Source organism: Parasteatoda tepidariorum, chromosome 3 (genome assembly GCF_982258835.1).
Source record: "Parasteatoda tepidariorum strain Cologne lab strain chromosome 3, Ptep-v5.0, whole genome shotgun sequence".
Classification (NCBI taxonomy): Eukaryota; Metazoa; Arthropoda; class Arachnida; order Araneae; family Theridiidae; genus Parasteatoda; species Parasteatoda tepidariorum.
In genome coordinates, this window is record NC_141757.1 from 11,374,357 (window position 1) to 11,398,982 (window position 24,626).

At 30.3% G+C, this 24,626-nt stretch overlaps 1 protein-coding gene across 2 annotated transcripts in view; it reads left to right on the forward strand.

Moving 5' to 3' along the window:
* The first annotated feature begins 5,958 nt into the window (after window positions 1-5,958).
* Window positions 5,959-24,626, forward strand: part of TBC1D23 (TBC1 domain family member 23) — a 29,160-nt gene continuing 10,492 nt past the window's right edge. Inside the window, exons 1-11 of one of the 2 annotated variants that reach the window (XM_043044865.3) lie at window positions 5,959-6,103; window positions 8,046-8,154; window positions 10,804-10,903; window positions 11,713-11,911; window positions 13,605-13,728; window positions 15,730-15,854; window positions 17,150-17,196; window positions 18,670-18,773; window positions 20,982-21,098; window positions 21,853-21,951; window positions 23,912-24,125. In XM_043044865.3, coding sequence (XP_042900799.1) covers window positions 6,069-6,103; window positions 8,046-8,154; window positions 10,804-10,903; window positions 11,713-11,911; window positions 13,605-13,728; window positions 15,730-15,854; window positions 17,150-17,196; window positions 18,670-18,773; window positions 20,982-21,098; window positions 21,853-21,951; window positions 23,912-24,125 — 1,273 coding nt within the window. In that variant the 5' untranslated portion in view covers window positions 5,959-6,068. The remainder of the gene's footprint in view (window positions 6,104-8,045; window positions 8,155-10,803; window positions 10,904-11,712; window positions 11,912-13,604; window positions 13,729-15,729; window positions 15,855-17,149; window positions 17,197-18,669; window positions 18,774-20,981; window positions 21,099-21,852; window positions 21,952-23,911; window positions 24,126-24,626) is intronic. The other variant, XM_043044867.3, reaches the window with a different exon arrangement.

Sequence of the window (24,626 nt, forward strand, 5' to 3'; positions counted from 1 at the left end):
GATTATGCATGAAGGAGATCGATATCGCGAAAATGGAAGAATCTGCTCTTAAATCACACATGAAAGAAAGGTAAAACAAAAAAAGCAGTCTCATGCCTTGAGTTCTCTTTTTCCAAAGACATCAACATTTAATTCATCTGGTGTAAATACTCCTTCAACATCGTGTGCCCCATGTGAAACAGAAACTTTAGTGGCCGAGGTAACATTGTCTTCAAAAGGAATGTGCTTGATGCTGAAATTCTCTGGAGTCTGAAGTGCATCACTAGTAATTATTTATGTAACTCCTGTGAAGGGATTCGATTAGTAAATTGTTCTCCAAAATGTTTGCTGATAGCTGTATAGCGAGACAATTTTTTTGTAGTGCCACAAAGTGAGCCTATTTGGGCTCCTTTGAATTGGCACTATACTTCAAAGGGATTCTTATAAATGATCTGAAGAATGTTGATTGCTACACTACTCTTTGATGAGACGTTAAATCAGTCTCTACCATCTAAGCAGATGGACATTATGGTAAGGAATTGATAATAAAGTTTGCACTAAGTATCTTACCTCCCAATTTATGGGTCATGGAACTGCAGAAAATATTTTGTCCTCTTTTTACAAATGCATGGATGATGGTTAAAAGCTCTCTAAAATACTTCAATTATCCATGGATGGACCCTATGTCAATTGGAAATTCTATTAGAAGCTTCAGTGTGAATTAAAAGAGAAATATTCCCGCCAGGTCATATTCATTGGCAGTTGTGGATTACACATAACGAATAATACTTTTAAACATGGTGAAAATGGGATATGTTCCTTCTAATTTTTATTTTCAGAAAGAATTGTTGCTGCATAACATTTAGAGAAGGTTGTGTAAATTATGGATGAATAATTTCAGAAACGATGTTTAATAGAGGAGAGGAGGGGGTTATGAAATAGTCATGGAATATGGAATACCTAAGATTTGGCTCTGTCTTTCATGCAGCCTTCACATGGAAATACACAGGATTAAAGGATTTCACCATTAACACCTCATTACCATTAGTTATAGATTGTGCTGAAAATGATTTTGTGAATTAATATGTAAAACCAGTAGGGTTGTTTTTAAAAAAATATAAATTTTAGTCCATAATACATATACTCTCTTCTCTCTATATAGGCAAAGCATTTAGGTATTATATTTGAAATTAATTATTGCCACAACAAGCATTGTTGCTTCTAGTAAAATAGAAGAGAATAATTTTTAAAATTGGTCTTAGATTAAGGTCCTTGAAAATTTTGTTGAGGTCCTTGGAAAGTCCTTGAATTTCAATCTCATCATAGAGTGGGAACCCTGTCAGAGGTAAAATGCTCCCTGATTATTAAAATTTCAACCACAAAGATAATGAAATCTGAGAATTCCGTTCACGGAAAATTTTGTAACTGTTGCTAAAAAATTTGACTTTTCAAAAAAGGTTGTCTTTTTCGAATTTCCAAGAGAAAAAAAAAATTCTTTTTACCATATTTCGCGATTTACAATTACATTCACATGATTTAAAATCACGCGTCGATATTCCTATTTACGCGATATGAGATCGTGTTTCAAATTTTCACGTTTTTATGACATCGAATCGTTTTTCATATTCACACGATTTAAAAGCGACTAAAATTATACCTCGGAATTCGTATTCATGCTCTATAATACTACTAAACTCATACAAATCAATCTTGCAAGCTTTTTATGTAATTACTGCGGATTGGGCCACTTTGTGCAGCCCCTAGTGTCTATAATTATTTTGTACGGTATGGTAGTATATATAATTATCTGAGCTAGTTTGAAAATTATAGGTTAATATTAAAAAGAGATATTATGCTATATAAATGAGCAAAAATTCTTAATTTAAAAACTTTTATTATATTACAATACTAAAAGGAATAAATTAATTAAATGAGTATTTTATTTATAGTACAGTGCAGAACCCATTATCCGGAAATAAAAAAACCGGAACGAAATTCGAAGAATTTTCCTGCCATTTTTAAAAAAAAAAAATTTCCTCATAGATTTTAGGATTTTTCTTTCTTTTTTGAAAAATTTTTACCTTACCATCATTTTGGAAATAATCATTGGTGTATTACTTCATCGTTTTTTTCTTCTTTTTAAGATTATTTCCAAATTTTTTTTTTAGTTGGGACAATAAAAAAAACGGCTTTTTGTAGCGATTCAGAAAACCGGAAAAATCAGTTATCCGGAATAGTGATGGTTCCGGATAATCGGTTCCCTACTGTACAATATTGTAAAATAAACTGAAAAAAATTCTTAAATAAAATTTTGAAAAATTGCCCATCACATCACTGAATTTCGAACCAGGGTGTTCAGACATTACCAATTGGTTGCTCCATATTTCTTAACCCTATCAGTCCATCTGGCTGACCAATGTAGCCATATTATGGGCCCCCTAATTTGTCTATGATTTACTTTAGTATGAAAATATAATCTAATATCTGACCGAGTTAATAGTTTTATAAAGGGGAAAATTATAGGTAAATATGAAAAGTATAAGAACAAATTTTTTTTTATTTTAACGCTTTTGTCATGTTACACACTCGAGAAGAAGAAAACATTATTATGCATATTTTTACTTCATAACTGTTGTTGATCAGCCGACCCAATTTTAAGTGTACGACTACTAATGTTCAATTCCGAAGACAAGAGAACTCTAGGATTAAGTACTGGGAGAAATTTGCCTTTGTGGATGACTTTTGATGTCATTAACCCGCATTTGCGATACATGGAGAGGATGACATCGAGAACCTCCCACGGTTAGCCCGATGACAAGGGAATTCTAGCCCATGATCCGTCTACCACTGAGGATATTTCACGCCAGCACTGTGGTCGGTGCAAGCCGGATGCAGAATTCGTATCAACTGGGATTGGCGAATGCTCTATCCTCTGAGCCATTGCGGCTCTACTCAAATATTTCAAAATTTCCTGGGTTTATTTTTTCTACTGTTGTTGCAGTAGGCCAGTGTTTCCCAAACTTATGACTTTTGTGTACCCTTTCTAAGTTCTTCTTAATGCTGTGTACCACTAATAAAAGAAATGAATGTAGTTTTTACTATAAAGAAATTGCACAAAAGTATAAAATCACAACTGGCTGTTGATACCACTAATTATTAACTGTTAATTCTGCAAAAAATGGCCAATAGAAAGTTACGTAATCGTAAATTTTCATGGCTAGCTTTGTTTTTAAATAAAATTTTTGTTTTTTGCAAGATATTCCGCATAAGAACGCGTACCTCCTCTAAATTGTTCCCGTATACCCCTGGGAGTACAAGTACCATACTTTGCGAAAAACTGCATTAAGCCAAGGGATACGATTCCTCTTTTTTTCCAGTAGCGCCATCTATGGCCATGAATTCGACTTATGTCACACCCGTTTCTAGGGTGGAACCATTCATTCATCCACAGATCGTAATTTTGACTTGAACCAGAGAACGATCAATCTCCAATTCAGTACCCCCAGAGGTGTTGATTTGTTATGGGGACATGGAGGAATTTGTGAATCGACAGATTTAACGTGCACTAGTTACTGCACGGGGAGTCTTCGGCCGGCTGAACTCGAACTCACGTTTTCTTGAGCGTGTGTCCAGCGTCCTGCCAACCAGGCTACCCCGGCTCTAAAATCTTTCTTCCATTTTGCACACACTTTCAGAGACGTAAATTTAATTCACAAAATTTTTACTTGCAATTTACAAAGGAAGTTCCATAAGTGATATCAAAACTAAAAGAGCATTGAAATGGCCTTAGTGGACATTTCCATTCGGCACAAGTGAGGTCATAACCACTCAGGGATCGTTTTTGATTGTATTACTTACGGAGGCCTTTTGGGGCAATTTAAATTCTTAATAATTAAATGGATAAATGCTTGGGGAAAAAACAATTAGATATTCGGTTTCAGGTGAGAATTTCCAATAAGTTATGATTGGAAATTAAAAAAAATTATAGAGATGTTGTAGAGATTCTCGATTACTAATACAAGGAACATTTTATATATTTATTTAATTTTAAAAACAACAATTTCCCTTCTTTCTTTAATAAAAGCACATAGTTGATTAAACTGCTTGCATAAATATGTAATAAAATATGATTTTATTTTTTAAACTTCATTAAAAAATTTTAAAATTAGAAGGAATTTTAAAATCACAGAGACGGATATTATTCATTTGATATATCCTACTCCCAATTGGACATTGCAGTTCAAGATGATACGTCAAAGGTCAATGTGTGGGTATACCCACACATTGAAATCATGACGTCAGCTCCAGCTGATCGTTTATAAGTAAATTAGCGAGCTAAAGATGAGCTTCTCTTTTAAGTTAGAATGTTAATTAACATAAAGTTAATTAAATACAGATTGGAATCACACATCGAATTTATTGAAATATGATTCTTTCTCGTCTACTTCTTTTACTTTTGTTTATGTATTTTATTGTAACCAATGTATTTTTTTGTGTACCAAGCAACTTCGATGCTTAAGTTTGCTTATGTTCTATATGGTTTCGTGCCTGTATTTGGGTTAAGTAAGAAATATATTGCGAAAGAATTGAAATCTTTGTGTAAGAATATAAAATTTGACACTCAAGAGAGTTGATACTTGATGGGCATGGCCTACTCGATACAGAATGGGAAGAACAGTTGCCAATGTAACAATTGTCACGTTTCAACAACCAATCAGAATCGAGATACACACACTACGTTACTTGCAGGCATCCCTGATAGCATGCAACCTTGTGTCGGAATTTTTTTTCATTGTCACGAAAATGTTTGTACTAAAAATCTTTTTTCAATAAGGCAAAAAGTAATGCAGTTTCAAACTTTTCACCCTAGTTTAAAGATTCTTTTAGTTAAAATTGTATTGCCATTTAGGTTCATTGTGACGTTTTAGCTGACGTCACACAAGCGATAAAATCATATTGCATTGTCCGTTAAAATTTCATGACAATGTGGATTTTAGCTGAGCATGCAAGACATTGCGAAAAGAAATCTTATAATTATCTAGATTTAAGATTATTTTCACCGTGAGATTAGCTTTATTTAAGGATTTTTTCGCTCTTGAAAACCTTAAAACAACCTCGATTTTCAGGTTTTTATATAGAAGGTTGTTTTTCACAAGGTTTTGGCTTGGGGTAATGAGCGCTCACTAGTAGCACGCGCGTAGAATCGAGCAAATTGTCACAGACATAGTACAGAAATGATATTATCGTTTTAAGGTTAGAAGGTTTACACGTAAGCAGCATAATAAACCTTTTTACGTTTACATTGAAAGGTTTTTGCTGAATGAAAATAAACCTTATTTTGCGGTCTGGGTATCCCATTACTTCCCCCCCCCCTTTGCATATTCTCTTTTCCCTACCATTTCGAGCTTCCCGTTTTTCTTTTATTTACTTTTATGATGTAATTTGAATGAGCGCCCCCACTTTTATTGAAGTACTAGCAATAAAGCCTAGTTTTTCGTTTAGACCAGGTTCACGTAAACTGCGGAACTGAGGTTTGAACTACCGAGTTAGATTGCGTTCTGACAATTCAGCCTCTTTTTGTACTTTATTTGTACCAATGCCGGGGATGGCTCCCCTGCTTTGGTAGCCCGACAACCAGCTCACGAAGTCGAGCACTTCAAGGTAGTACGGCTTAACGAGGACCTATACCACACACCCTCGGTCCCTACTCAGGCTGATCAAAGTGGTCACCCACCCGCTTACGCATCGCCGTCAAGGATGCTTGACTTCAGTGTTCTACTGGGAACTGTGTCCCTACGATCTGCGGGACCAATTCATCCTACGAGTTTGATAATTTTGGATGGCGCGAGTTTTGAACTTAAGCGTAAATATTCAATCGGATATTAATAACCCGAAAGTCTTACGTCAAATTTTGAACCCTAACACCATCTGGGTTTAATTTTTCTCTTTCAGCCAACCATAAATAACCGGAAACTAAGGTGCCTGTTGCCGGAAATGTATGTACAACCAATCAATGTATCAATTATCTCAAGTGCAAATTGATTATTATCACGTGATGTGACCAGTATTTTATTTGTTGACAGGACAACATGGCGAGTAATGGTGACGAGTATGACACTAGTTGGTATGATAATAATTTTATGGAACCTTTCTAAGTAATATAAATTGCTTTTTAATCTTTGTATACTAGTTTCGACTTAGGAAAAAAATGTAATGTATAAAATAAATGCTGAACGTTTATTTTGTGCTGTCATAGAACAGAATCAAAATATTCTGTAAACCAAAACTTTCTGTAAATAATCTCATTTTATTTAATTAAAAATTTAATATATTTTGCCGAAACTTTACTACATAAACTGCATTTAGATTTATTTTTTTATATTTTATCTGAAGTTAGTTTTGTGATATATGTTTGTTTTGTGATATTTTTATAATTAAATGCATTTGTTTTTATTCTAGGTATTGAGATTTTTTAACCTTTTTTATTTCTTTGCTGTTTTGGTGATAGTTGTTGGTTCGAACAGACACCAATACTTAAATAACCCTTTCTGTAGAAATTAAAATATATTTTAAGAATTACAAAGAAGATAAAAAATTTAATGTACTTTTATTAATCTTTTATCCGTATCATGATCTGTTGCGCCAACTACATTTGCCAAGGTACCAAATAGATTTTGAACTTGTAAATTTTTTAAATAAGTCATGTAGATATTTGCCTGGGGATGGGTATGAGTTATACTTTTCAAGTGGTTCTTTTTATTTGATGTTTTTTTTAGTTTCTTGCGGGCCGCTGCCCGTAAGTTAACAAGGCTTGGTAATTATTCTGTCACAGATAATTAAACGGAATTCTCTCCTATCTCACTCTTACTTAAATTCCCAATATTGTTAATTCAGTATTTTTTGTTACAAGATTACAAATGTTAAATGATGGATAATATGAGCATATTTTCATATTAAAACCCAATAATATTCCTAGAGTCCACCTTTCTGCAAAATACAATAGCAGAGCTTGCCCTAGGAATAAAAAAGGGCAGGCCGCTTACTCGCAGAAAAGGGCACTCACTTAACACTGTTCAAATTGATCCAAATATGTAATGTTATGTAATAACTGAATTTGATCCTCAATTTTCAAATTACCCTTTTATAATATTTTATGTGTATAGTTCGCAAAGTACTTCTTTCTCATTATCAAAATAACAGAAAAATTTGAAGCTTTTTAAAAATAATTAAAGCCAAGCTAAAATACAATCTTTGTATAGATTTTCTTCCAAGAAAAAAAAAAAGGAATTAATTGATGAGCAACTTTAAAGCTTTTTTTTTTTTTTGCATTTTAATCTGGAAATTATGAGGCATTTAGAGAGCATTTTTAAATAGAAAGGTATTTATTAAAATAAATTAAATGGCAAAGTTTAAAATCACTAAAAATGGCAGTTCCGCAGTGGACCGATCGTTAAGACATGGTTCCCAGCAGATCACCGAAGTCAAGCATCACTGGCTGCGGTCTGTGTGTGGGTAGGTGATCACTTGGATCGGTTTGTGTAGGGATCAAGGGTCTGCGGTATTGGTCCTCGTTAAACTGTTCTACCGTAAAGTGCTTGACTGGTCGTCATGCTACCAAAGCGGGGGTGCCATCCCCTCTGCAGAGGATCAAAATTGTGAAGGCATGTCTTCGGATCATTCTCAAGGATGTTTCCCAGACTGTCGCCAATAGCCCATTGTGCAGCTCTAGTGCGACGTAAATGAACTACAACAACTCACAAAATGGTAATCTAACACCTCTAACGCAGTTTACCAAGCTCAAAATTTCAGATATAGCTAGTTGTTAATTTTACTTTTATATATTACTTTTATTCTGATATTATATCCTTTTTATAAATGCTACAAGTTGTGCTTTCATTCGATATAAAACTAAATTTAACTAATAAGAATCATGTTTCGATTCAATATACATAAATGAAAGCAGTTTATTTTCTCCTTATTACCCTCCCCCAAGGAATAACACACATATTCTTAATAGTCATGTAAAGTTAATCACATCTAATAGAATTTCATATTTTTAATTCCAGGGTTGCTGAATTAAAAAAAGCTTTATTAGAGGACTGCAAGTTAGAAAATATAAAAAAAGTATGTCAAGGAAAGCCCCTTCCAGACGCATTGAGATCAGAAATTTGGCAGGTAATTTGTTATTTTACAATGCTCTGAGTGAACTATTCTAATAATTTTACTTTACAATTTTGCTACATATATAATATTACAACAACTTTGTACTTATCAAAAATTTCAATATTTTTTAAAAATAAATATTGGCCAGCAAATTCCCTTTGACATATTTTTCCTCTCAGTCACGTTTATAGTTCTGACAATTTATTATTCCTAACTTGAGTTGGCATAGTTAAAATCCCCATGCTATTCCATCACTTTTTATTCTGATTAAGTTGTAATAATTCCCTTTGACATTTTTCTTTTTCTGTCACATTTATCATTCTAACAATTTATTACAGTACAGAACCCGTTATCCGGAAAACCAAAAAACCAGAACGTAATTCGATAAATTTTCCCGCCATTTTTTAAAAATAAATTTTTTTTCCTCATAAGATTTCAGAATTTTTCGTTCTTTGTTGAAAGATGTTTACCTTACCATCATTTTGGAAATAATCATTAGTGTATAACTTCATCGTTTTTTCTTCTCTTTAAGATTATTTCTAAATATTTTTTTTCTTTAGTTGGGTTTAACTATTAAAAAAAAAAACGGCTTTTTGTAGCGATTCAGAAAACTGGAAAAATCAGTTATTCGGAATTGCGATGGTCCCGATCTTTCCGGATAATCGGTTCCCTGCTGTATTTCTTACCAGATAATTAAATTCCCTAAGCTATTTTGTTGCTTTTGATTCTGATTAAGTTGTAATAATTCCCTTTGACATGTTTTCCCTTTCAGTCACGTTTATAGTTCTAACAATTTATTATTTCTAATCTGATAGTTAAAATCCCTGTGCTATTTCGTTACTTTTTATTCTGATTAAGTCGTGTCTGGGAAATACATGATAGTTTTGACATGATATTTATAATCTGGGGTCTGTCTAGGTTTTTCGGGAAGGTACATATTTTGTGGAAATTTAGACATAATTTGTGAAAAATTAAAAATTATATTAAAAAATCAACACAAAAATATGGATTTATCGTTTTTTACGGGATACAAAAATAAAATTTTAAGAAAACGTATTTTGTAAAACTACAGTTTTTCCTAAAGTTGAATTTGTGAAGGTACCGCTAAACGGTAGTAAATTTGACCTGAAATTGGCCTGGTAAATTCTGTCTTTTACATCATATTTTTTATCATTCAAAACAATTACTTGACAATAATTATTCTGTTTTTATATTGTATTATTGTTGTTCTTAATAAGGTCTGCTACATTTTCATTTTCAATATTTATTGTTAACAATAATTTTGTTCAATATATGCTGTTTTAAGGTATAAAAGTCATAATATATCAAGATAATATATTTTTAAATCTGTATAGTTATTGTAACATAAAATTGTCAATGTTTCAGTCTATCGACATAGCTTCGAACTGTCCAAAACTTTTTTGTCATAAACCTTCAAATCTTACTTTAAAACTATAATTTCAAACTATATAATTAATTGTTCTTGCTTTTCAATCCTCAAAAATCACCTGTTACTCGACGATTAACTAATGAGTTGAAAAGAATTGGATGGAGTAAAGTCCTTTTTCTAGATTTTGACTCACTTTAAAAAGTTGTCTGCAAAAACTTTTTTTTCTGTTACTATTTTTAAACAGAAAAATAATTTTTTCATTCATTAAATTTTGTTTTAATAAATATATATAATGAACAAGACATTAAAAGATAAAGTACATTACACCAATTTGCGTAATAGGGCAGTCTGCAGTGAATCAATTGATTGCTTTCCTTTCTCAATAGTTACAGGGTGTGTAGCGTTTTTAAAAAGTGCTTGAAAGTGCTTATTTCTGATTTACGTTTTTTAAAAGCCCTTAAAGGTGCTTTTTTTTATTTGGGGTTTGTAAAAAGTGCTTAATCTACTATCTTTTGAAAAAAGATTTTTTTTTTTTGCTGTGTCGATTGTTGTTCTGAATTACAAAAAATTCATGATTTTCACAATTTTCTCTGAAATATTTATCAGAAGCAAGTTATTTTATCACGATAATGTGAAGTATGTGAAAGTGTTTTTGAATTTTATTGATTTTATGTTCATAAATTAAGAACTTTAAATGATAGAAAAAAATTTATTACTGCACAGATCAGGAATTGTTTGAAAATTGATTAAAAATATTTTTTGAGTGCTTTAAAAGTTCTTAAAAGGTGCTTATTTTTTGTTGAAAAAATTTGACCACGTAACCTGTCTTTACAATACGTCACAATGTTACTTTAAGCTAATGCATATTGAACAAATGTGCTATCAGGGGTCTGTCTAGGTTTTTCTGAGAGCTACCTATTTTGTGAAAATGTAGACATAATTTGTGAAAATTAAGAATTATATTAAAAAATCAATGCACAAATATTGTAAAAATATTTATCGTTTTCTACGGGATACAAAAATAAAATTTTAAGAAAAAGTATTTTGTGAAATGTTCCTAAAGTTGAATTTGTGAAGGTACAGCTAAACAGTAGTAAATTTGGCCTGGACAGACTATTAATGCAAAGGAATATTATACTTTCTGAAAAATTCTTTTCTCATTAGATATTTCCTCTCTCAATAGTATCTCTCTTCAATGTTAGTTCTTTAAGCTAATGCATTTTGAACAAATATGCTATTAATAGAGATAAATATTATACTTTTCTCATTAGATATGCCTTTCTGTAAGTACAAAAAGTGATGAAACCTGGGATGAAATATTTGATTTACCCATACAACCTCAGATCCGAAAAGACTGCCAAAGCTTAGTTGGTGTGTATAATCCATTTCATATCTTCTATTTTCATACAGCTTTGTAATTACATTTTAACTCGCTTTAACATCAATATTTAACAGTTTAGAAATCATATGAGAATCATTTAGTCACTCCAGATCTTCCAAACCACACTAGCAAAGCTGTGATGGCTCAGGAGATAGAGCGTTCGCCTTCCAGTGTGGTGAACCGGGTTCAGATCCCAGCCGATACGAATTCCGCATCCGTCTTGCTCCAACCACAGTGCTGACGTGAGATATCCTCAGTGGTAGACGGATCATGAGTTAGAGTCTCCTTGCCGTCAGGCTAACTGTGGGAGGTTCTTGTGGTCTTCCTCTCCATGTAACGCAAATGTGGGTAGTTCCATTAAAAAGTCCTCCAAGAAGGCAAATTTCTCCCAATACTTGATTTAGAAGCTCCCTTGTCTTCTGGATTGGATTCAAAATTACAAGGCTACGGAGTTGAACATTAGTAGTCGCAAACACAAAAACTGGGTCAGCTGTTCGACGACGGTTATAAAAATTTTTTTTTTATAAAAGTAATTCAAGAACTTTCTAGATTCATCTTTATTTATTTAATGTCATAATTTATTTTAAAATTTTCATATTTTATAAATTTGACTGTGTAATTGTGTTTTCTAGTACATATTAGCATTTTTGCCATAAAGTCTTGTTTTGTATCACAGCATTAGTTTGTTTTAACATCTTTCTTTTTTCTTGCTTAAGTAGCTTATTTCTATAGTTTATAGTTGTTTATTACTAAAATATTTAGTGTAAATGCTTTAATAAATAATTATTTTTCGTTTTAGACAGATTAGGAAATGAAGATGAAGACAGAGTATCTGTTTTGTGTGATTTAGAGTCTGTAATTACACGCTATTGTCGACAATCGGGGTATGACTACGAAGATAATTGGGTTTATGTTCTGGAACCTCTTGTGGCTCTCCGACTTCCCAAAGGAAGATTATATTCTTTATTTCATTCAATTCATCAAAAATTTATTCCTAAGTAAAGACATTTTTTAAAATATTTCATTTAATCTGAGTGGAAAATGTTAAAAAATCAATGTTGATATGTACTTTACTTCAGGGTTATTTTGATTACTTTTTCAGTTGAAATCGCAATTAAAAGGTGCATACTACCCAGGTGGCAGAATTTTTTCGAACCTTCTGCGACAAACTTTTCTAGCATTAGTATTTTTCTTTAAGTTTCATTTAATAATAATAATTACTAATTTAAAGTAGCAGAAACGTTGCGTTTACAAAAGAAAGTATAGAATGAAAATGTATTTTAAAAAAATCTATTGTAAAAGTAATATTTTTTTAATTCTACATTTTGTTGGTGGAAAATTGCACTAATTATTTCCTCTTTAAAATTTTGTAAATCATTACAAAAATTAAAATTCGCACATAAATTAAAAATCGTAAAATCCGTGCAGTAACTCCAAAATAAAGATCGGCGACGACATCACGCAAATAGGACTGTTTAAAAAAGTGACAGTCAAATAAGTATGTGTAAAACATGGTGTTTTTTAACGGGAAAAAATTTAAAAGAGAACATTTCTAGAGCAAATTATCTTTTAAACTTTCGTGATTTCTAAATTTCTCATTCTATATTATTAATTTGAAATTCCAGCTGAAACCAGTCATTACAGACTTTTTTTAAAATTCCAAATGAGAATAGAAAAATCACGATTATTTCTTTCCTCTCTGATGAGCAAGAAAGACATCTTTAAAATAAATTCGGCAGAAAAATACATTTTTCGAAAAATTATGTAGAAAGGAAAACCAAACTTTTTCCTTTCTCAAATGAAAAATCTTTCTGCAAAAACTCTGTAAGGTTCTGCAACAATGTTGCCGCAATTCTACCATAAGGCATGCTACATTGCTCGGTCTGCTCATGCTCACAAATATGTACCGTCTCTTAGATTCCCATTGATTACGGAATTCAAAAATACATTGCGGTAAAAATATGTGCTTTGACATGCCATTATGGGCATTACATATTCCTCCACTTTAAATCCACTTGTTTCTTTTCTCAAATATAATAGCTAAATTTTTATTTCAATGCAAGTGTACAGTGTGCCAAAAAAAATGAACCACCCTGGAAAACATTTGAACTAATGATCTTAAGGGGGTGACTTTAAATATGCTACCTATAAAGTGCAGATGATATTTTAAGTTACGAATTTAGACTAAAAACCATACTGTTTCTGTATAATCATACCTTTTTTTCGATGGACTCAGATTTCTGATCCACAAAATTAAGGGGTAGCCGTATATACATGCATGGTGTGTAGCATTTTTAAAAAGTGCTTAAATGTCTTTGAAAAGGTGCCTTGTCTATATTTGAAAATGGAGTAATTCCATTTAGAACTAAAAAGTCGTTTTTTTTTTCCTGATTTAATATTAACGAATAGTAGTAATCATTGTTGCATGATTATGTTTCATAAAAGTATTGAGTTAAAATTTCATCCAAATTATTTAACCTTTGACAGTATTTTTCATTCAAAAACTAATTCTTTAAAGCCTCAGAGACTTATACCACTTTCGAAATGGTCCATTTTCAAGAATGATGGCACATTTGTGACATCATAATGCAATAACTGTCATAAAAAATTTTTTCATTTATGAATTTAATTGATGTTCTGAGTTGATTTTCTTAGGCATGAATGTTAAATTATTTATTTTCTTTTTATTAGAACAGATTCCAGGTTATCTAGTCCTTTTCACCTTTTGCGTCTTTTACTGCTGTATCATGAACCTGAGTTATGCTCCTTTTTAGACACCAAAAAAATTACACCTGAATGTTACGCAAGGAATTGGGTATGTGTTTTAACTTCCTCTTGACATATTTTTGTCTACAATTTTTCTTTTTTGGTAAATGATAATTGAAGTTTTTCTTTTATTATAAAATGTATGTATGAGTCAACACAGTAGTGTATAATCTTATTTACTTTTGAATATTTCGTAAGTAAGAAACCTTGGCACAATTTCTGTCTTATTTTGGAAGAAAAATTCGTATTCAAACTTCGTTAGCTTTTAAACTGCAAGCAAATGTATTTCTGTAATTTTTTGAATTAACAAAAAAAAAATTTCCAATAAATTTTGTGAAAAATATTTTATAAATTTAAAGCTAAAAGGTTAAGCTAATTATAGATAAAGTTTTATATTAAGCAATTTTTATATGACAATCTTGCTTTAATTGACTTGCTCTCTTAAAAGAGTCAAAGCAAATATTATTTACTCTATAATGTGAATGTAACCCCAGTTTCCTTCCCCTTTGTATTAAAAACTTTTGTTAATTTTGTTTCCATGAACTATAATAATTTTAACCATTAAATTACTTTTGAAAATCTAAGAGTTAATCTAAGAGGAAAGTTACGAAACCTTAAAAGTTGTGACAAAGATTGATATTTCATTTCTCTATTAATTACTTTATTCTTCCCCCAAGGACTATCTTTTTAATTTATGCATCATTTTCCTCCTTAAATTAAATAGTCTTATTTGGATTCACCAAGTCATCAAACATAAGAATCAGGAGGAACGGTGTCAGGTTTCGGAAGAAAAAAAGTGTTTTGCAGCTTAATGTTATTGCATATACAGGGTTTGAGGATATTGATCAATATTTTTCAAGAAAATCCTGTATTAAAATTTTAAGTTTCAACTAATTCAATTCTTTTGTTAGTTTCTTATCTTTTTTTTTTTTTTACCTCCAACAGATAACATTTCAAGGAAGTGAGATTAAAATCATAATTTAATTTTTCTTTTTAATTTACTTTTTTTTAGCAGCAATATAATACCTTCCTTTACATGTATCCAATATTCTATTTCAGTAGCATTACTATTCTTTACAACATATATAAAATTATGCCTACGTGAAAAAGAAAAACAAATTAATATTTCCTATGCTGCAACCGATAAATAGGACAAGGGCTCTTAAATAATTCTTTAAGAAAAATCTCAGCCCCCTGTAAGTTTTTTTTTTATTAGAAAGACCCAATTTTGCCAGGAGATAAGTAAGTTTTTTAAAGTATATTCTGTTTGCATACTTATATATACTAAATCTGTACTTAAGATATAGCATAAGTTAAAAAAATATTACTTGATTAGCGCCATAAAGATTAACAAAAACATGGATATGAGAATAATTATTTTAGCCATTTTTCTACTTTCTAAATGTATAATGAATCACATAATAAGAAAGTTACTGAAATGATTCTTTGTAAAATTTAAAGCATAATATGTTGTGCAATTACTTTTAAATTACTAGCACATAATTAAATTACGAGCACATAATTCAATAATAAATGAAATTTATATTTTTCAGTGCATGAATTATATCTTTACAAAAAAATTATCAACTTTTATCCTTATTATACTTTTTGTTTTTTAAATAAATGAAAAAAGGCAATAAATTTTTTAATATTTGTTTTCTAAGCATGCTAAATACATAATTTAAGATTTTAATGAGCATGTAGAAAACCTAATTTAATTTAATTATGAACAACCAGTATCTACAATATGCATTGACTTTCAATGATAAATAATTATTATGTTCAATATTTTTATCAAATAAAATATTAGCAAGAGACTCACAAATATTAAATAAAATACATTTTTGGTACTCTAAAATATATGTGCAATTATTGCTCAAAAATGGCAGTTAACTATAAAATATTTAACTATGGTATTATTGAAATAAATACAATGATTTAAAATTCTTTTTTATTTCTTCATTATAATTAAAAGTACTATTTGCATTTATTTTCATTAACAAATTAAAATTCTAAATATATCTATAAATAAAATGTGTTTTTATTTTAGTTCTGCTGTTTGTTCTCTTCCACCTGCTGTCTAAAAGTCATCCATATTATGTGGGACATTTATTTTCTTGCATCTGATCCTTTTTTAATTTTTTACCTTGCATTAGCTATTGTGATAAATGCCAAGTAAGTTTATTTTAAACATTAAAATTATTTATCAATAAACGGAATAATTGCTTTGGAAAATGCTTGAATTTTTCGTTATCCTTTTATATTAAATTGATAATCATTTCCTTATACTTATCAGCCCCGTGGCAAAATTGTGGCTACACAGCAACATTGTTGCAGAACATTGCAGACTTCTTGCAAAAAGATTTTTTGTTTAGGAAGCAAAGAATTTTTTTTTTATTTGCAGAATTTTTAAATTTACTACCATTTAGCGGCACCTTCACTAATTCAATCTTAGGAAAAAAAGTAGTTTCACAAAATGCATTAAAAAAGAAAGTTCTCATGCAAACCCCATTCTCGTTGCAAACTATGGAAAAGAGCAGCTTTTCTGCCAACTGTTTTTTACAAAAAGGTAGTATGTGTTTGGTCAGATGGAGCAATGTGGTAAGCCTAACCAGTCGCTTACACCATATCAAAGCGAGCTTTTTTGTGTGGAGTTGTTAAAAATGAAACGACGAGGCTCTTCCTCTATCTATAGACCTTACAGGAAATCAAAATTTAAACATTTTCTTAAGCCCTATTGTAAATTTATTCAACAAACCTTTATTTTTTAATAAAGCATTTTTTTTTCCTGTGAAACTTTTTTCTGTATGATCCAGTTGAAAATGTTTCAGAATTAAAATAATTTTTTGTGCTAGTACTATTAAGTGCATGTTTTTATTAAATTCAAGTTGAAATTTAACTATGAACAATGATTTTTATGTATTTTGAAATTTGGACAGAATTTTTAGCCCAAAATTTTACAATAGCAAAATTGTTTTTCAATATATGGAGAAAAATATTTAGACATTTACCAGTCATAAATGATTTTTATTTGTAGTGACAGTTTTTAAAAATATTTTCTTACTTTACCGTATTTTTGTGTTGATTTTTTTAAATATAATTTTTAATTTTCAGAAATTATGTCTAAATTTTCACGAAATTGATACCTCTTAAAAAAAGCTAGACAGGTCCCTTCTCATCTATTTTCTGTTTTGTTCAATAAAGTTTAAGAAAATTTAACAATGGAAAAAAATGGCATAATTTGATAAAACCTAATATTAAAATTTTTGTGATGATTAAAATCAGTGGTGGATTATTTTCTATAGTTTCTATTACTATAGAAAATAATCTCATAATAAAGCTGCTTTTGCATTTAAATTTTTTTCTCCCCCTAATAAATTCTTTAAGAAGCCTAATAATTCTTTATTTGTAGAACATTTTAAATAAATGTTTCCTGTAATTTCAGAATAACAAGTTTTTTTCTTGTTTAGGGAGCAACTTCTAGAAATGAAAGGAGCAGATAAGCAGTCAATAATAGGTAAATATTTTCTTGTGATGGAAATATTTTGTTCCTATTACTATTACATTTTTGTAGTTACTTCAGTAATTAGTCATGGATTCTCAAAAAAACAAAAAAAAAAAACAAAAATGGAAGTAGCAGGTTTTTTTTTTAAATTCAAAAATTTTAAAACTTGAATTTTTTTCTTTTCTAATTATCTCTGCATATCTATTCAGATATTATTTATCTCTATATCCTGATTGTTGTGGTCAAAAAGTGGCCGAGTTATGAAAATATATATATATCAGTGACTGTATAGATCTGTCTACAAAAAGCTCTAGTGAAGACCAAGGCCCACCTTGGGCTGTCAAGCCAATTATGATTATTAAAAAGTCTTGCTTAAATGATTGGAACAGATTTTAGTCATTCATGCTTTATGTCATTTTCAATACAGAAACTCTACCTCACTTAAAGTCATTTATTTCTTTGCATTTAATTTACAGTTTTTCTGAAAAGGGCCTTGATCAAGTGTCTCACCCAATGATAGTTCTGAACATGCACTTACCCCATAATGTATTTACAAAGGGTGGAGTACTTAATTCTTTCACAAGTGTTATATTTTTTTATTTTTAGAAAATAATAGAAAAGCTATTAAAACCTGGAAATTTCTGTAATTATGAAAAACAAAATAAATATAATAACTATGCTTTTTATTCTGTTATAAATAAGTACTGATATTTAACGAAATCTAGTCCTAAAGTGGAGTGAGCGTGAAGACACGGTGGAACACCGAAGTCAATCATCACTGCTGTAGTCAGTAAGCTGGTGGGTGAGCACTTTGATCAGCCTACGTAGGGACCAAGGGAGCAGGGTATTGGTCCTTGCCAAACTGTTCTTCCGTAAAGTGTTCGACTTAGCGCACAGGCCGTTGGGCTACCTGAGCATGCAATCCATCTCCTCTGCAGAGAATCAAAATTGTGATGGCGTGTCTTCGAATCATCCTCAGGGATGTTTCCCAGACCGAAGCCAATAGTCCATTGTGCAGCTCTGGTGAGAAAAATAAAGTACCTACATTAAAGAAATCTAAATCATTTCTTTTAACATCTCAGTTTTTAAATCCTGTGGCAGCAGTCTTGAACCCGCCCTGGTGCTTGCTGAACCAAACCTTACCATCCTTGTAATTCCAATTTGAAATTTTCATTATGATTGCATCATCACCTTGTAGATCTGTATCTTGAGTGCCTTAATCCTCTCAAATCCTTATTTATATTCATTCTTTCTATGCTGTATTAACTTTAAAACTATTTATTATTGTTCCAGTTTATGATATTTAGATTTTACTGTGGGTACTTTTTTTTCAAGTTTGATAAGCATGAAACCAAATAAAGGAACGTTTTATGTATCTAAATCCGTTAAGCTAATTGAAATCATTGTGGAAAACTTGTGCTCTTAATTGCACTATCAAAATTACTAAATGAAATTTAGTTCATGAATGTCTGTTTATTTTTGCAGATGAATTGCAATTAATTCCTTGTCAACTGGATGCAAATGACATTGAAGACTTTTGCACTGTTGCATTTCATTATAAGATGTGTACTCCTCCTTCTTTCATTCAGGTATACAGTTGTTTTCCAAAAATACTGTATGTATAGTTAAATTTAATTTATTCATTGATTTTTCGTAATCACATCTCCCTTTGTAAATTTCCTAGCAACAATTATATCTTGGCCCCAGTTGGGCTCAAAATTTGCTTTGTTTAGAAGAAATTTGGGTCCGTTAACAGACCCTTCACAAAATATCTTTTCATAAAAACAGACCGTTCACAAAATAATTTCACCTTTTAATCAGACCCTTCACAAATTTGTTTATCATCATTATTGTTTTGTCAATCGCATAAACTCTTCCCGGGAGAGAAAAAAGAAAGACAGTTCGAAACGAACTAAGTTTTCCAAATTTCTCTAAGTTTAAATTCCAAGTGTTGTATTCTAAGAAAATATTTCTATGTTTACAAACATCGTGTGCTCATTCTTGCTGATATTAAATGATTATTTTTTTTGTAAATAAATAATTGATCAATTTATATTTATTTGTATAATTAATCCATAGAATATTATGTAAATGAAAATTAATTTCTGGCAACTTTTTAAATAAAATATTATAAATTTAGGAATTGTTTAAATTCATTTAATGAGTAACACATTAAAAGTGATACGTAACTAAGTTGTGTTATTTAAAATACTTCAATTGAAATTATCAAGAATGTTAGTGATTTTGTTTCCATTATTTGTCCGAAATGAATATTCTGTGTTGAGCAGTATAGGCTAAATATTTGTATGTTGCATCTCTAATTTAGTACCAGCAATTGTTGAGCAGAATCTTGTATCTATTTACAATTTTTGCAATCACAGGAACCAATTTGCACAAATAGGGTCCTCAATTCAATTCACAAAAGCAGGACCCTGGTTGAAAGAATGTGACTTAACACTTATTTTATATTCACAAATTATGAGTAGTTTTTTCACAATTCTACAAAAACAGGACCTTCCACAAAATGTCTGGATAGACCCCTGTATAGGGACAATTGCAGCCCTTATGAGGCCAATATAGGTTAATGAATAAAAAATATTGGGTGAATCTGATAATTCTATATAGGGCGGATATTGGTTGTAAAGTGCCTGCAAAATATTGGGTAAATTGGACAGTTTTATTTAGGGCTAATATTTTAAAAATAATGGCTCTTTGAACCCTTATTGAGCCAAGATTTGTGAATATTGGTCCACAACGAGGGCCCTAGTTATTTTGCTGCTAGGGTTGTGGTAGTTCAGTAGTAATAAGGATAATTGTCTGGTTATTGCATAAGTTCATACATAAGCATTAACAAGCATATTGCACAAGTTTAAACAAACAAAATTTAAATTTCTCTAATTGATAATGTAATCTCTACTAATATATACAAATTTCACCAATTTTGAAGAACGTCCCTGGTAGTTTTTGTAAAAAGAACTGGAGTTGTTCTATATTATTCTCAGATTAAAAATAATTACCATTTAAAATTATAGCAAACCATAATCAGATAGCACAAGATCGAGGAAATACTTTGAGTGCGGTTTAATTTCCTATTCACAAAGTACTTTTTGTGCAACATGTGGTTTAGTATTAACATAGAAAAAAATTACACTATTTCTTTTTACCAATAAAGATGGATAAGTACCTTTTCTTTTGGTAAATCAGTCTTAGTTACAAACTGATACTAATGTAACTTAGTATCAGTTACAAAAATATTATACTTTTTGAAACAGAAGTATATAGTGTAGACCTCAATACAGGTCTGCACTATATATGTTTGATATATGTGAAAAAGCTCCAATGTTTTTATGAGATAGAATTTTATTACATATTTGTTCACTTGTGATGCAGATTTAAGTATAATTTTGATTGTAAAATAATTTGATTGAAAAAATTTTGATAAATAAAATAAAATGATAAAACAGTTGATTTAAATCGGAGTACAAAACTACACATATTTTATTTTAAAAAAATAAAATTTTAAATGTTTTTATTATCGCTGCCATGTATTGTATGTAATCTGTATGAATTACATATGTAAGGTATTCAGCAAAAATTCAAATGCTGTTAAATCAAGTATTAATTCTCATTTATACTTTTTGCATTCTTAGATACTTTTCTGTTTCTTGAAATGTTCTCATATATACTTTTTGCATTCTTAGATACTTTTCTGTTTCTTGAAATGTTCATACTTTTTAATTTGCAAATATTACCCATATCTGTTTTATGTTATTTTTATGAAAGTAAACTTTCCTTAGGAATACTATTCCATAATATATGAAGGAAATGTCGACCCCGAGAGAGAAATGTTCCTTTCTCAAGCGCTTTGCCTGCCAGTGTCCGTATCAGATATAATATCAAGAAATTCTGTTAAGGTAAATTATATATGTTTCAATACATCATATAGGTAGGATATTGATGATTCCCTAATGTGAATAATGTATGTAATAATTTATCAGAATGGACTTGTGAGGTTTTTCTTCAGTTTCGTTCTACTTCAAAACTGGAGGTAGGAGACTGTTGGAAAAAAAATATGTGCACGAACATTTTTATTTGTTCACATGACGAACTTTTGAATTTTTATTAATCTTTCTCTTTATTTTGTAAAAAGCATATGTGATGGTTATTAAATGTTTTTTTTTATTATTAAATTTACACACAGTTTAGGTATTATTTTAATTTTAACGTCAAGACAAGAAGTTGGTTTTGGTTTCTTTGAACTTATGAAAATTTTTTATCTGGTATCTAAAAAGAGTTTTTTTTCCAGCTATCTTTATAAGTAATAAAATACTTCAGCAGTTTTAAAATATTTCATAAGCCATATTAAAATCTATAGCGGACCAATCATGCCCCATACATGCTTTAATTTATAGTTACAGGGTCTTTCCTAATGAGGATACTGAAAGCTTCTTATTTAGAAAAATTATTTTCATTTGAAAAAAAAGTGCACCTTTTACTTACATTATTAAGGTGTGGATGTTGTCAGAATGCTAATTTCATGTTCTAATAACCTTATAATTGTTAATTAGGGAGTTCTACAGCTATTACAAACTATGTCAATGTATTTCTTGTCACATATGACAATATTTTCTTTTTTTATTGATGTAATTTATTATTTTCTTGCTCTAGACAGAAGAAATTATAAAATACTTTGTCGTTGATTGTCGTCCTGCCAGCCAATACAACAATGGTCACTTATCCACTGCTTTCCATTTGGATGCAAACTTAGTAAGATTTCTAGTCTTTTTATTAGAAATTTAATTCATGTAATGTAAAAATATTAAATTTATTTATTATTATTTATTTATGACTCACAGCTTTACTATCTGTGTAACATTTAAAGTTTTGTTTGTTGTGTTTTACGAGTAGCATCTTATTCATAATTTTTAGTTTCTTATGTTTGTTTGATTTTTAGCATTTTTTCCCCTCTACAAAATGCTTTTAATAATTTAGTGTTATATTACTTCTATGATATCCTTTTATTAAAGAAAACCATAATTGTACCCCTTAAAAATTCCTAATTTTGAACAGTTGGTTCCAGAAGAAATTTTTTACTACCTTTTCTGAACGAAAACCAAAATTATGACCTAACTTTTTTTACTTAAGTATCGACGTTACAAAAACGACACGTGGCTTCACGAATGAGTTACTGTCTTATGTTTACATCAATCTGATAATGGTATTTACTGGGAGACAGTACTTTGATCGCACTCAATGGTGATTCAATTTCAACCTTGATTTAGTTTATCACTTTTTTGAAATATTCAATTTTTGGAAACATCAATGCAATCATCATATGAGTTCTATGATTATATATTCAATGTCAAAGAGGACCACAATTTTTAAAAATGTGGCATAGCTTATCCAGTAGTTTGTCCTTTTTAAACAAATAAAACATTGCAGCTAAATAATCAAAAATCAACAGCAACCAAATATGATTAAATAAATGCAAAGCTTTTATAAAGCAAAAGTATGTATAATCATTTTCAATCTGGGTAATAAACTCAGGACCTTTTTGGGACAATTTAAAACTGTCACATCTGTGACTTCCATGACCATTTTTGGCTTTTTCTCTGTGAGAATTTTGGTGGTTGTTCAGGTTTTCATCTGTGCTGCAGGTCTTTTTATTATTATTTTTTCTATTAAAGTTTTTTTTTTTAGTTTTGTTTACAAATGACTGTTAATTGTTGTTAATGTTCTTACTTTCTTAAATTTCAATTAGATAAACACAGAGTATCATGCTTGAAATTATTCTAAAAGCATCACACTTGGACTGCAGTGTTACTCTTAACTTACTGACTTAAATCTTGGTCATCAAATATTTTAAAATTTCGAGTCACTAATTATCACCCTCACAGAAGCTTACAATTCTTCAAATTCTGCTATACTTCCAATTTCTATAATATATTGCTGTGGCAGAATTTTTTCAAGCCATCTGCGACAAAACGCTCTAGCACTAATATCATTCTGCAATATACTTTTAATAATAACAAACACGTATGTAAGTAATTTTATATAACAAAAGTTTACAAAAAAAAAACAAAAAAAAAAAAGATCAACAAGGAAATCAAACAAATCAGACTCCTCAAATACGTGTTTCATTTCGAGATTAAACTGTTGTAATATCCCATAGTAATATTCCATAAAAGATATCAGATTTTAAAACTATGGAGAAATGAATAGCAATAACTGCCAAAAATTCAATAGAATTATTTCCTTAAGATGTAAATACTCAAATGCATGATTCGAATTTTCTATATTGTTTGAAACGTATCCAGATGTTTAAAATTCATGTGAAAATCAATATCAATAACTGCCGAAAATACAATAGAAAAATAACATTGATTTATGATACTATATGGGTAAAATGAGCGTGTCAAAAAGCGATTGCCTAAATGCATGGTTCAAATATTACGTGTGAATTTCTGTAGAATAGAAAATAATCAAGAATGAACTTTTTTTTTTACTTTAAAAAAAATTCTTTCTGCACGACCTCTGTGACAATGTTGCTTTGTCGCTGCAATTCTGCCACAGGGCAAACATGTACATCAATAAATTGCACGAGCTTAAAAGTAAGTGAATTAATTAATTCATCTTTTTTTGAAGCATACCAAGCATTAAGAAATATAACAGTTTTATATAAATTTAGAAAGGTTCATATGCAACTTGTCTTTTTTTTCTCTGTTAGATGCTGAGGGAGCCTGCTGCATTTGGGACTGCAGTTGAGGCATTGTTTGCTGTTCAGAAACAGGCCAACGTTGCTGGTTCTGTAGCTGCTGGGGAACATTTCTGCTTCATGGGAAGTGGAAGGGAAGAAGAAGATCAGTACGTACACATGGTAGTCGCTAGCTTTTTGCGGAAACATCACAGCTATGTTAGTCTTGCTCAAGGCGGGTTCTCAGGTGAGAATGCTCGTTGATGTGTTTATCTTGATGAATTCATAAATGTGTTAATTGTTTTAAATAAAGAAAGCTCATTATTATTCTTCATATCCTGTATTTTGTTTCTCCTTATAAGCTTTTTGTTTGTCTGATTTATTGTAGCTGATGATATATTGATGATAAGTTTTACAAAAGCTTAATTTTAAATCCTCACAGTAAAAGCTTGAATGAACGAGTATCAGAAATCCACTGATACAACAAGTTTCCAAATCACTATCAACAGGCTAATATTAAAGATTCCAAAAATGTTAAAAATTACTTGTCTCCTGCTATTGTGACAAATAAAGCTTGGTTTGTTAAAGAAATTTTTCTGCTGTTTAAGTGAGCAAATTGTACAAAAATAGGGCAATATGGAAGAAATTTTTACTAATGTCTGGTGTCAATACGGAATAATGAATAACTTATTTTCAATCGAAATCCATTTTGTTTATAAAGCAAACTTATGCGGGATATCACAACTCA